This window comes from Leguminivora glycinivorella, chromosome 21, assembly GCF_023078275.1.
Source record: "Leguminivora glycinivorella isolate SPB_JAAS2020 chromosome 21, LegGlyc_1.1, whole genome shotgun sequence".
NCBI lineage: Eukaryota > Metazoa > Arthropoda > Insecta > Lepidoptera > Tortricidae > Leguminivora > Leguminivora glycinivorella.
The window spans coordinates 13,684,435-13,698,522 of record NC_062991.1 but is presented as its reverse complement, the minus strand read 5'-3'; the positions used below and the strand labels follow the sequence as shown (position 1 = coordinate 13,698,522).

Sequence of the window (14,088 nt, the reverse complement as noted above, 5' to 3'; positions counted from 1 at the left end):
GAACACAGTCTTGATATCGTAGGGTATGGATATACTTACATTTGTTCTTGGTGATCACGCTGAACTCTGAAGGCTTGGTGTGGTGTTTCAAGAGCTGGTTGAAGGTGACGCGGTTACGCTGGTCGCGCAAGTCTCCACCGTACACCAGGTCAAGGTCGTTATGGACTACCTGAAAATAAAAGTAATGTTAATACTCTCTAGGTAAAGTTTAACAATACGGATACGAGTATCAAGTGTTGTAGAAGTAGTAACTTACAGATTCGCTCCATTCAGAGTGTCCGCTAGCCTTGAAGTTCACGTAAGCGTTCAAAGTGTTCTGGAATTCGAGTTTGAAGTCGTGGCCCTTCAAAGCACCGCCCAAGATAATGTGGTGCTCTCCCTTCTTGGCCTTCAGGTCAATTTCGCAGCTGTGGGGCTCATGAACGTAGTGTCCGGCGATATCGACAACCTCGTTGCCAGGCATGTTGATCTTAATGCCTTCAAGCGTGTATTTCGATTTGGGTCCGTTAACTTCTCTGACTAATTGTCCGTCAACCTTCAAAGATTGCTTGCCCTTACCACCAGGCAATTCGTATTCGGCAACAGGCTTGAATACGCTGCGCTGCTCGTTTCCTTGGACATTGAAGCCGGCACGAGCGTAGTAATTTTCGTTGTCCAAGTTGGCTTTCACCAGCAGAACATATTCGCTGGGCTTGGTGTAGATCGAAACTTGACCACCAGCCTTCTTGATGGGAGAGTCCAGAGCCAGTTTAATAGTCTTTTCTTGTTGGTTGTTGATAAGTTCTCCAGACACCTGAGCGCGACGCGTCTTGCCACCTTCAGCCTCGAAGAGCAGCTCAAAGCTTCGGCGTTCAGGGTTGTCACCGCGCACGATACCCTTGATGTGGTAACCGCGGAGGTCGTTCTTTTCAATGACAAGTTTGACCTTGGATGCTCCAGTCAAAGGATAGCGGGCGAGGAACTTGGAGATCGAGTTTTGAGCCTCGGGTCCAGAAACAGTGAAAGGCACGGAAACCTCTCCGCAGAAAGTGAGACCAATGAGGCCAGACAACTGGTCGAAGCATCCACTGTAGTCCTTCCTGTCAGCGTCGATCTTGATCGGGATATGTTTCTCCTGTTGTCCCTTCTCAGCAGTGTAGTAAACTAAGTCATTGGAAGCGGTCAGGATTTCCTGCTTGTCAATAGGAAGAGCGAACTGCAGGTCGATACCGTGTCCGTTCTCAAGCACTTTAGCGATGATGTGTCCACCAGTAGATGAATGCAGGTTGGTAATAACCTTAAGACCAGTAGTGACGGCATCAGCGTCGACAAGGAACAATCCGGAGATTTCGATGTCAGTGCTGGGCACAAGCTTGATGTCGACTTTAGCGCTCTCAGGGTTACGGAGGATTTGGCGGATGTCAACATTGGTGGCGATATCGACACGAGCAGTGGCGGCACCGATGAGGTCGAGTCTCAGAGGGAGACCGGTGGAGGTCGGGTAGACAAGCTCGGCGTCCAAGAAGAGAGCGTTGGCGTGGATTTCCTTCTGGAAGTGCTTAACCTTGTTGATGCCATCGCTGAGCGAGTGGACGAGTTGGTCGAGAACGTGGTTGAAGTCGAAGCCCTTGTCGTCGCCAAGGGATAGGAAGACGGCGTCGGTACCGAAAAGTTTGACGTAGATGTCCAGGTCCAATTCGTTGTGGTAGGAGTTAGATTCAGCCTTTACCTGTGAACATAAAATAACACATTTTGTTTCAAATTGGAAAAAAGTAACAAAGTATTGAAAAATTGTGTCATTGTTGCTTAATCACGCAAACAAATCCACAAGGACACTTACGCGGTTGTCAAAGCTGTCGATCTCGGTCTTGATGGAGCGGCGTCCACGCACACCGTGGTTGATCTTGTCCTCTGTTTCCTTGAACCTCTTCTTCAGGTCATCGTAAAGGGATTGAGGGTCCTCGGTGCGGAGGAAGCTGCGGGGTCCTAGGAAGTGTTCCACCACGCGGTCCAGGTTGCCTTGACGACCTCCGAGCTGAAGAGGAAAAAGTTTTATGTAAATATTTGAAAGGTTTTATGTCAACACAAATTTTCCTTGAATTTGCGAATTGTATGGTTGAAACGGGACTGAGAAGAGGGAGAAGAAAACATGCATTCGTAATGTTTGTTTGGTTTTCCTATACTACACAAAGTAAAAGATTAATTTCGCAATACCAAAAATCAATCGGTTAGCAAACAAATAGTGTCCCGCTGAATCTGGTTTTTATTTTTCGCTTTCGTCCCAATTTGGAAGATTTTCATTCCCGGTAAAATATTTATCTATTTGTAATTTGAAAAATCTTGATTGGAAATTTTCTCTTTGAAACAAGGCTGACAATACAAATGCCTTCAAGGCGCACGTCATGTAATGTCAATTGTATGTTACAAAAGTATTTACCTAACTGGTGACCGAAGAGCTAGTGACTTCCTCGCACAAAATATCAGCATTCTTGCCTATTTTAGATATAAGCTAGCTGTTAAGTAAAGTCTTAGTTTCTTTACCTCGAGAAGGTTGAAGTTGTGTCCGAAGACCTCAGTAGTCAGGTTCAGGCTAGCGGAGCGGGGTAAGAAGGAGTTCTGCGAGTAGATGACGCTCTGCTCAACGTTGCCGCCGACGCCGAGGGCATCGATGTTGTAGGAGGCTTCGCGGTAGAAGGAGTATTTCCTGATGAAGAGAAAAATTGAGAGTTCAAAAGGTGACTAGAAATGAAACTAAACCAGCGTCAGAGTGAAAATATGAAGGAAGGTTTCAAGAAACAAAAAAAAGTAGGAGTACGGTTTAAAATGAGCTTTATACATAAAGCAGATAAACATACAAAGGAAACAATCGAAAACAAAAAGTTAAATGAGTTACTCCAGCAAATACAGCATAAACTTAAATAAGACAGACTATAGAAAAATCGATACTAGTGATTATAGAAGAAAGAACCAGTAATAGTGAATTACCTGTCATCGACGTTGAAACGGTTGGGAGTACGGATCTGGCCGTAGTGTTCGCGGGCGTGACGCTTGTCAGGGTTGGCTGACGCGCGGATGTGTCGCAGGCTGGACGTGATGTAGCGGCCGACTGCAAATACAATATCAACAATGCACTTAGCAACAATGAACTTTCTTACTATGACATTTTTACTTAAGACATTATTCGAAAACTTGTAATATAATAATGAAGATGGTAAGTTAACTAATCTTATTAGCTACTACTTATAATAAAAACAATACTTTATTTACTGATGGTTAAATAACATCGTCCACATTATACTCGCATTTATTTTAGATTTTTATTTGAAAAAATTTGTCATCTTGTTCATTTTTGTATTTTGTAGATTTGTAAACATTGATTATACCTTGGTGAACAGGCTCGTTGTCCAAAAGCTTCTTGATTTCAGAGGCAGACTTGCCGCAGGGGCAGTCGATGACGGCCTGGTAAGCCTTGATACGGATCTCGGAGTCCAACTGGGTGTTCTTCAGCAGGTCCAATGCGGTCTTCTTGATCTAATAAGCAAAGAAGGATTAAATATTTCACTAACCTTCTTGGGAATAGTAAAATATAAAAACAAAAACTCTTTGCGTACAAATAAAAAAGGTCCTATCAAATCAAGATAGTAATCAAGATAGTAAACATGAATGATTTTTGCTTTATAGGACTCAATGAGACAAAATGCTTAATGGACTGTGAAAAACCATAAAGAAAAAGTAACGGGGACCTAGATGGTGTTATACCTTTTGAAGGAGTTTCGGCTAGATGGCGCTAAAATTAATATTTGACATTTTAACACATATCAAGCTAAAAATATGGGCCAAATTGTCAAAACAAAGGTTCAAAAGTTTTTAGCCTGTGTCGAGAGATGGCAGTCTATGCACTGTGATTACACATTTGACAGTAACTTTCTATAATACTCGATTCTCTTTGGTACCTTAGCAGAGCAAGGGTCAGCCTGGAAGGCCTCGAGGGCGGCAGCCTTAACCCTGTTCTTGACGGTGGGGTCAACCGCGCAGTGCACAATTTTGTCGATGAGGACATCTTCCAAATGTCTGATGTTGCGGATACCCTTCAGGACGGCTACAATCTGTGGAAAAGAATATCAGTAAGAAGATAGCTACTAATAGCTTTTTTGGGATCATTGGTAGCAGGCATGACGTCAGGAATTGAAAAAAAAATGCGATTTTGTTGCTATTGCTAAACATTTAAAATACATGCTCGTTTGCAGAAGATAATCTAAAAGATTCTTTTTGTATCAGGTATGAATAGGGCACCAAACCAATAAGGTAAAATAAAATTTATTATCATACCTAGTAATAAAATAAATATTTTTAGTAAAATTTGTATTTGCCGAAACGAAGTGCTTTAACAATATTGTTATAAATTTACAAAAATAGTCCTCTTTGTTATTTAATAGATCATTCAAATACAGCAGTAAATATTGCTGTTGATGATGAAAAGAAAAACAATGTAACATTAACTTACAGTGTCTTCCTCAGCCTTGCTCTTGGCCTTGCATCCGCCGAGCTTGCCAGCCAGCTTGGTGCTCAAGGCGATGATGCCGTCATTCTTCCTGTGGTGGCAGTCGTGGCTGCGGCAGTAGTAGCCAGCCAGCGCGCCGACGCCGAGGTACGTGTCCTTGGGGATGTTCGGGATGTCCAAGAGAGACTGTGGAAGAAGATGGTGAGATTAGGGAAATAAAGATCAGAATAATCACAAATGTTCATAGTGACGACACATTGACCACATTAAGGAAGCTTTTGCATCTTCTGGAATTTCTGAATTTTTTGGCAGTACGTCTGGAGTTCTTGTTCCTAGTAGTAGTAGCTAGAAAACTTTGTTAGCTTTGGATTGAATGTGTTAGGCTTCGCCAGATTCGGGGTTCATAATGTTAAAGAGATATCGGGGCTCATAATGTATATAGATAATCTCAATACAAGACTCGTCAGAGTTTTTGGAGTACAAAACTTGGACTATTTGAGCGCAGTGTATCTGCTCATGATTAAAGAGTAAACTTTGCCGAATAGCATATTTTTTACAAAGAGATCTGATTCTGAGCGGAAAACTAAGAGAACATTTTTGGAACTTACAGTAGCAGCCTTCAGTGCTTCAGTATTAACGTGTTTGGCATTGCCAAGGGACAGGAAGACGATCTGCTGCTCCAGGTCATCTAACTCCTTCTGCTTGAGGATCTGAATGGAAGCTTCGATGCTGTTGCCGGTTCCAGTACGGAGGAGACCGTCGATGAAGACGCGCCTGGGGAAAGATGATTGATAAGAAAATATTTCAAAGCAAGACGGTCTAAAGCAATACATAAATCTTTGAGACGAAATCTTGAAATAAAAAAAATACAGAAGGGAGTTTAGGGGTTTTTAATATCCTTAATGGTGATTCAAAGTTACTTACTTCTCCAAGCTGTTGCCCTTAACGGCGTTGAAGATCTTGACCAGGTCATCCTTGCTGGTAGGCTTCAAGATCCTGACGAGCTGAGCGAAGTTGCCAGCAGACTTAGAGCTGGCCTCAGGTCCACAAGACTTCGCGGTTTCCTTGACTTGAGCCAAAGCGGCTTGGTAGTTGCTCTGGTCAGAGACAACACCATGTGGGTTTTCGAAGATGATGGTGCGGACTTGGGTGAAGGCACCAGCGTCGGCTCCAGCTGATTTTCCGGTCAGAGTCAGTTTAGTGTGGACCTTGGAGCGGGCACCATTCTCGCCAACGGAGAAGGGACGGTACAAGTATTCTTCAGTGGCTGAGACTTTCTCGGGGACTCCGTTGTTGACCTTCGATTCTACGTTGAGGATGGATTGGAGCACTTGGGTATCGGCGATTTGCTGGGTAGAAAAAAGTTTGGTTAGACTTATGCGATACATATGAACGAAGACTCAATTAGAAATGAAGATACAAAAGTTGACTAACTACAGCGTATTTCTGACCACATTTAGATACTTTAATGTCATTATGAAATATCCAGAGATAATTACATCTTTCTCTAAAACTGTTTTCGGTCACGGTGTTTTCGGGCTCAGGCAAAAGCGCAATTGAGAACATCAGAGCTGGTGAACAGTAGATCTTGACCAATACCTATGATTAAAGACCTCTGTTCTTGACAATGATAATCTCTGGAGAGACGACGAATGAAATGTTGATGGTACTTACAGCGTTGTCACTAGCGACGGCATAGACCGGGCTATTCTGTCCCTGCTCGCGGTGAGTACAGCGAGAGAGGTCACGAGTCCTGTGCACCAATACGGCGCCACCTTCTTGGGAGGACGAGGCGTCAGTGGGGCAAGCACCGAATACGTCAACCTGGGGAAAAAATGTAATTGTAGATTAGGCAAAGAGACATAAGAGTAAAGTGAATAAGAAAAGTTTTGGCTTTTTTGGCACATTCATTTAGCATAATCCAAATTGAAGACCAGAAAGCAGTTGCCGACAAGGATCAAAATGTTGTAGCTATGAATTTGAATTTACCTCTGATTATTTACTAGTTTGATAAGTGTTCGGTACATACAATTAGAGGCTACTCCCAAAAACAATTAACTCAGGAGTATAGGTAGTTTCAACTCAATTGAGGCCACGCACACTATAACACTGTCATGTAAAGACAACGAGATTTTGAAATTAGTGTTCTTACCGTGTACCGACTGCAGATTCAACAGTGAATTGCAAGAAAGACCAAAAAGTTTCTATTATTTTGTTAAGAATTACGTCTATAGAATAATTTTCAAACAAAGCAGAAAATAAAATATCTCGTATGTGATTAATTAATTGTCAGATTATGATTGTAATATTAATCGTAGAAATCAAAGATATTTTATAGGTAAATCATTATGGCCCTATATACTGGAGTAGAAATAAAAAGACGATAAAAAGCGTGAAGATGCAAAATTACCTGGCTAGAAGACTTCTGTTCGGTCTGCAGCAGAGAGATAATGGCCCTCTTAATGTTAAGGGAGCGGCGGGTGTCACCCTCTTCAGCGCAGATCTCGGCTCCGACTCGGCCGTCCTGCAGCGTGAAGCGCACTGGCTTCTCGAGGCCGGGGGGCTTGTTGTATTTCTGGGAAAATGACAAATACTTTAGTAACTTTACGTCGATATTATCATTAGCTTTCTATTGTTTGTCTCGTTCTGTGACAGGGTCCACTTTAATAAGCACTTCAAGTTTTTAAGGCATCTATTCAAAACAAAAGATCTTTAATAAATTCATTATTTAGAATTGATTCCAGTTACTAAATATGATACTTTAGATTAGCTCTACTACTCAAACATGGGTCTCTTTGTAACAAGACAATGATCTCTCATACCAAATCATTGAAAACATAATCACTAATATTGTCAAAAATAGTTTTAAAATTTAAATTGACTGTCAGCTACTATAATAAATCCTTATTAAAATTCCTTGAAGTGGTATACAAGGAATGACTGAAAATAATATCCTTGTCAAAAATGCAATAAACCAATTTATTCAAGAAATTTTCAAGTAAGGTCAGAAAAAAATGTCTTACCTTGCCATCAGGCCCAGAGATGACCAAGTTCTGAACTCGCAGTACATGGGCACAGTTGCCCAGAGCAGCCACAGAGACTTGGCCGAGAAGCTTGACGCTGGTCTCCTGTTTGTCAGCACCGGTCAGGTAGATGGAGACGGTGCCTTCGACGCCGTAGTTGTACTTGTGGCCGTTGAGGAAAGTCGGGCCGGAGGGGGCTGATGATATAAATAAATAATAAATCAATATTGTGGGGACACCTAGCCCCAATTTATAGATGGTGATTTAGTAAATTTTGAGGATGAAGAAAGAGATCTGTTAATATAAAAAAACACAAGCGAAGAAACAGAATTAGAAGGTTATAAAAAAAACAACAACGAATGGCAATAGAAACAAAACTTCATTGACAAAATACAGTTAAAGAAAGGCGATCTAGTTAAGACAAGTGAAGAATGTAAAAATATGCCAAATTTATGATAGTGTAAAACTGGAAACGAATGAAGAAGTCAAATAAAAATAATTATAAGAGACATTCTAATTTTGTTGCTGCTAATAAGACAAATAATGTTGCAAATAAAGGAAAGAAAATAAAATACTCACATCCTTGGCACCCAACATTGCACCTATCTGTAAAGAAAACAATAACAAAATAAATATACTTGCAAATAATAATTAACACTAATTATTAATGATTTAATGAGTTAATTACTACCACATGCAGCTCAATAATGATAGCATAAATTGTATTGTTATCTGTTTATTTATGCCAGCAATTAGTTATTTGTAACAAAACATGATAACAACAGAGTTACTAATGACATTGACAAAGCTTTCTATCTAATGAATGTACTGACAAATAAATTTAATTAAATGTACATTGAAATAGTGTCAGATTTAGAAAATAAAATTAAGTTTCAACGTTGTGGAAATCGCATAGTGTTTTTATAAAGCAAAAAGTCGTTGATAACTACGCTGTATTAAAAGAGACGTAGTGTAAGGAAAAATCGCGTTTTGGATTTATATGGAAAAATGAAATATGTAGAAGAATTGAAGCCAATACACACACATACACACACAACAAAATAATTATGTAATTACTTACAACGAGACTTTGGAATAAATATAGTTCTTTTTTTGTACCGATAGCAAGTTGAACCGGGAACTGCAAGATGGACCAAAAAGTTACTAAAATGTATTTTTTTTTCACATATCTGTGTGTGTGTAGTCATTCACCTCAATTCTCCTCGCAATACCTAATAATAGTAATAATAGATGAGGTTTTACATAAAATATTTTGTAAAGAAATTAATACATAAATTATTTTGTTAGAATATGGGAAAATTAGCAATCTCCTCACATCTTGATGATGAGTTTGAAATTTTTCATTTCTCATTAAACAATTTTTAGAATACATTTTAAAATTTATTTCAAATATCCGATAAATATTATAAAACCAGTGGAAGAATAAAATAATTGTTATTCTTCACCACATAAATAATTTTTGAAAACATTTCCAAGAAAAATCTTAACTTATCATATTTGCGCTCCATTGTGATTCTGATTATGTTAGGGGTCAAGTTGTTGACGGATGTAAAGGGGTCAATGGGGTCAATGGGGTCACTAGGGTCAGTGTTATCGATGAATCAGTGCATCGGGATGTTCCTAGCCTCGATCTAGAGCTTAATGGTTAGAGATATCAGCTATAGTTAAGATAGGGGTAGCAATAAGGATATTAATAAATCTATATTATAAAATGGTTTCTTGGTAATCACAAATTACTTTGTTTCTAGGCGTGAACTGAAGTATTTAAAGATAAAGATAAAAAAGATAAAAATAATTTATTGTATAAACCATTCTACATATGGCGCCTTAACCTACGTGACAAGAAAAACGTACTCTCTAAACATTTAAGGCACTAGATACTGATGTTTTTAGTATTTAATATGTTTTTATTGGTTAAAATAAAATATGCGACTGTCCACAGAAGGGTTTCCCAAACCATTTATTATTAAGATTAGACAAAAATACGTGTAGTATTCGATGCATGCAAATATCGATGCAATAAAACAAAAGAACCTAATAGAACTAGAAAACAACATTAGATATTTGTCTATATTAGGCTGATAAAATATGACATTGAATATTGTATGTACTAGTTAATCACGATTAGATAAGGAAGCTCTTTTCATAACAAGCAAGGAGTAATGGGATAATAATGTTACCTTACCTAATGTAAACAGGAAAGAAATTTGAAATATTGTTGTGTACCTCATAGTGTTGTGTTCCTGTCGGTGAGTAAGGCTGCCAGAGCTCAACGAGGGTGCGGTGTGCTGATGACGGGAGGACTTACGGAACTAACTTGTTCCGTTTATTGTCCTTTGAGTCGTCGGCAACCCGAACCCTCCTTAGAACTTGTACACTCCTTTTTACTGTGTACTTAACACAGCAAAAGGGAATGTACAAGTTTCTAATGGGGTGGCAACGCGCATGTGACACTGTTTGAGTTGCAGGCGTCCATAGGTTACGGTGACCGCTTTACATCAGGCGGGCCGTATACTTGTTTGCCACCGACGTAGTATAAAAAAAAATTCAATGAACTCAAATGAATAAATTTTATCCGTAGCATTATGACTTGGACTGATATCACATATGGTCAGAAGCCCTTATGTTAGCATTAAAGTTTTCCAACCATTTTTGTCCTCTACTCCAAACAAACAAAAGGTTTATACATTTTTGTTTGTTTGGAGTAGAGGTTTATACATTTTGTTTCAGTAGAGGACATTTTTCCATCTGATTACAATAGTAAAATAACATAGGAAAATGCCTTCAAACTTTAGTTTGAAGATGGGCTAAACTTTTCTTAAAATTTCAATTTTACGACGCTAAAACGACGGGGTGTTATAAGTTTGACGTGTCTGTCTGTATGTCTGTTTGTCTGTCTGTGTGTGTGTGTGTGTGTGTGTGTGTGTGTCTGTCTGTGGCATCGTAGCTCCCGCACGGATGAACCGATTTAGATTTAGTTTTTTTTTTGTCTGAAAGCTGAGTTAGTCGGTAGTGTTCTTAGCCATGTTTCATGAAAATCGGTTTACTATGTCGCGGGGGGTTTTTTCAAAATTTTAAATTTGAAGGTTATTTTAGAATGAAAACTTGTGCAGATATTTTAGAAGAACAAGCTAGTACGTATGCTATAGTATTTCAACTGCTGAATGTAACAGCTGTCTGTGAGCTGTTTGCCTACAGAATAATCTTGGGTACAATTATCCCGAACAGGACGCAACGATCACTCATAAACGGTCATAGTCATCAATTGATCCCGACCAAAACTTGTGACGTTTATTTAAACTGTCATAGAGTTGGTATTCGTTCAAAGTCGCAGTTGTAACTTTTTCATTCAATGACAAACAGTAGATGGATCGATGTTTGGCATCCGTTGTATACTCCAAATGATCTATGTGTTTAGGTTTAGCCATTAAAACTAGTTTGACCTAATATCTTGATTGGAATTTCTTTATAGATAAAAGAGGTGTTTCTAATTTCATTTTAATCATGGTATTAGGTAATCAATTATACTTAAATGCTATATAAATTAAATAGCAAGCTGTAAAAGGTGGAAACCCTTTGAGACTTTATTCCTAGAAAGCACATTAAATCTAAAATCAATGCAAAGGACTAGAGGCGAGAGATAAAAGTCTTTATCTTTCTAAATCCTAAGTAAGAACATCCTAATCCTATAGGTTTAGCTTGTGGTATTTTAAATCTTCTAAACGTGGTATTTATATAACATGCAAATAGGGAATCGAATATTTTGCTCAATCATAATGTTAAGTCACATTTGTGCAGTCAGGTATACCTTAAGCTAGTTAAGCTATTTTTGATTGAGATAATGTAATTTTGATGGAGATAATGTAGTATCGAAGGCAATGAATGATCCGCGAAAATCTAAATCTGCAAATCTGAAATAAATAGATATAAATAAATCTCTATATTGCAAATATAAAGATAATAAAGATTTTTTCCCCTCACTAACTCGGAAACACGTGTTTTGTCCTTTAATACCAGCGGGTAAAAACGCATTTTATCCACTAGTGGGTAAAGTAATTTGACCTCGAATAAAGTCAAATTAACTGCTTTAAAATTGATAAAAGTAGGTGAATCTAGTAATAAAGATGATTTACCACCTGTGGAACTACCTACTGGAAGCGGTGATAAACGCAATTTTTGCGTTGTAGTTTCCTCGCTATAGTGAGGGGAAAAGTTTTGTGTTACACGGGTGCAAATATATTTTACTTCTCGTGTGTTAAAAAACTCGCAAGTTTAGGATTCTGTTCTCGAACCACTCGCTTCGCTCGTGGTTCAACTATAGCATCCTTTCACTTGCTCATTTTTCAATTCCACACTCGGCGTTAAAATACAACTTTGCCCCCTTGTATAACAAATAACTATTGTCCTTTCCTGTACATGAAACACAAATTGCTTTTTGTGTTTGCTTGTGCATATCCTTAATAAAAAAAAATCTAGAAACAAAGGAGTGAAGAAGCTTATAAAACTTAACATCCATCCATAAGTGGTCAAAATGAGGTTTAATGACAAAATGACAGTGAAGGAAACAAGCTTCCTCGGTCACCTTATCGGTTCCTTCAGATCTGTAAACGCTTAAATTAAATAATGGTTTACTTTCTTCGAACCACGTCATTTTTGTACAATCAACTGCGTTTTAAGTTTGAAAATAGTTTTTGGTCATATATTGTTTATATTAGTCAGATAGTCTTTTAATATTATAATGACTGACAGTAGAAAGATCAGATCTCTTAGTTTCGTAGGAAATGAACTCATGATCTCTATGACTCAACTCAAGATCAGTATGATTCAGTACTGCAAAATGGGTTGGCACAACTTGACGTTTCTTTCTGTGCTATAGCTATCTCAGGTAATATAGTTAGTTTATTTTGGACAAATCTAAATAGCCGAAAGGAATAGAGGCATACATGGAAAGGAACAGCATGATTCGTTTAGATATTCAGTTTCTTAGAGGATCTTTTAGAAGATACAAATTTGTTTGGAAGGGGGCTCTCTGCAGCTGACTGTACCTATATCAAGTTTTCTTATCATTTTTTTTTAAAAGGTATCTATATCCAATTTGGTGCTACCATCCTTTTAACTTTCTTCAAGTCCAAAACATCTACAATATTTAACTATTTCATTACCTACTCTCGGTCAAAAAACTTTAAATCTGTGAATTTTATAACAAAGTACATCGACTGTACAGTCACAGCAATTATTCTATTTGTCGATCAGTGCCCTGACTGTGACTGGGGGCCGACCCCTTCCCATGTGACTCCAACATTATTCACCAAACATTTCGACTGAGTATACATCTTCATCCATTTGAGATTAAAACTTTTGGTCTACCTGAGTAATTTCGTCTTATATACCATAGATCAAGTAAACGTATCTACTTAGCGTGTCAAATGAACTCAGCAAATTCCACTGAGTTGTCCGTCTTTAATCGCAGCTTGCAGCTTTCGGGCGTATAACTATTGTGAATAGTTTAAGGCCTTGAAGTGGTAAACAAACACAAGGTGATATAAAAAGGACCAACCATTCTCTGTATACTTTTAAGGCAGTTAAGTTAAGACCAACTTTTATTATGGAACCAATACCAAAACGGCGAATTTTGGCTGTTCCATAGAAATTAGCGGCATCACATCAGTCGGAATGTATGGAAAAGTCAATTCTATCCCCTGGGTTAAAACACCAGATGTTACGATACGATACGATACGATACGATAATAGTCGATTTCGTAAAAATAGTAAGGTATAGTGTGGCAAATCCCGACTGGGGGCCAATTGTAACTGATCCAATTTTTCCATTATTACACTATTGAGTTCCACATGACGTATCCACTGAACATGCGTGCTATATATAACTAGTGGACACTGTAATTAATAACGCAAATATTGTAAAACATGGAAAAAAGGGATCAGTTGCATTTGTCCCCCAGTCGAATCTGCCCCGCTGTACCTTAGGAAATTGGCATAGGTTTGGTATTATGCCAATTTTCGGGACTTAACTGTCTAACAAAGATGGACCTTATGAGCTGCTGCAAAAAATATTTAATTTTCTAATTGGCAAAGAATATCTTTTTGTACCTTTTGGCGTAGAAACCTTAGTTCCATGGGGTCCCAGCGCGAACAAGTTGTTCACAGAAATCGCGAAGCGTCTGGTTGAGGTAACTGGTGACCGACTTCATCGCACAGCGTATCAGCATTGCGATACAGCGAGGAAATGTCACCAGTATCCTTGGTACAATGCCGCAAGGGCCTATTTGAGACATTAGCTAGCTTTTAAGTTTAGTCTTAGTTTCTTATATAATTATGTAAATATGTTCATGTAAATAAAAAATTTGAGAGTAAAAAAAAATCTAATTTAACTTAATTATTCTCAATGACAAAAGTGCAAAGATATCAGCTAGTTATCTACCGGCCTTGGCAATAACGAATATAAGGCTGTTAATACGGCAAAACAATGGATAGTGATATGAGGGTCGGGGGGCAAAACTATCTGTTTTTCGTTGTTTTATCATACGAAACGGTCATTGTCAAGGC

General features: G+C 38.5%; 1 protein-coding gene across 2 annotated transcripts in view; it reads right to left on the bottom strand.

Annotated features, from left to right (window-relative positions):
- LOC125237599 (apolipophorins) overlaps positions 1–14,088 on the bottom strand; it is a 40,656-nt gene that overhangs the window by 22,910 nt on the left and 3,658 nt on the right. For both annotated transcript variants that reach the window (XM_048144739.1, XM_048144738.1), the window contains exons 2-15: positions 8,083–8,109; positions 7,504–7,700; positions 6,891–7,055; positions 6,155–6,304; positions 5,405–5,829; positions 5,089–5,254; positions 4,484–4,666; positions 3,933–4,085; positions 3,363–3,510; positions 2,965–3,085; positions 2,521–2,683; positions 1,820–2,014; positions 257–1,708; positions 40–169 (exon numbers count right to left, since the gene is read on the bottom strand). In XM_048144739.1, the coding sequence (XP_048000696.1) occupies positions 40–169; positions 257–1,708; positions 1,820–2,014; positions 2,521–2,683; positions 2,965–3,085; positions 3,363–3,510; positions 3,933–4,085; positions 4,484–4,666; positions 5,089–5,254; positions 5,405–5,829; positions 6,155–6,304; positions 6,891–7,055; positions 7,504–7,700; positions 8,083–8,109 (3,675 nt within the window). The remainder of the gene's footprint in view (positions 1–39; positions 170–256; positions 1,709–1,819; positions 2,015–2,520; positions 2,684–2,964; positions 3,086–3,362; positions 3,511–3,932; positions 4,086–4,483; positions 4,667–5,088; positions 5,255–5,404; positions 5,830–6,154; positions 6,305–6,890; positions 7,056–7,503; positions 7,701–8,082; positions 8,110–14,088) is intronic.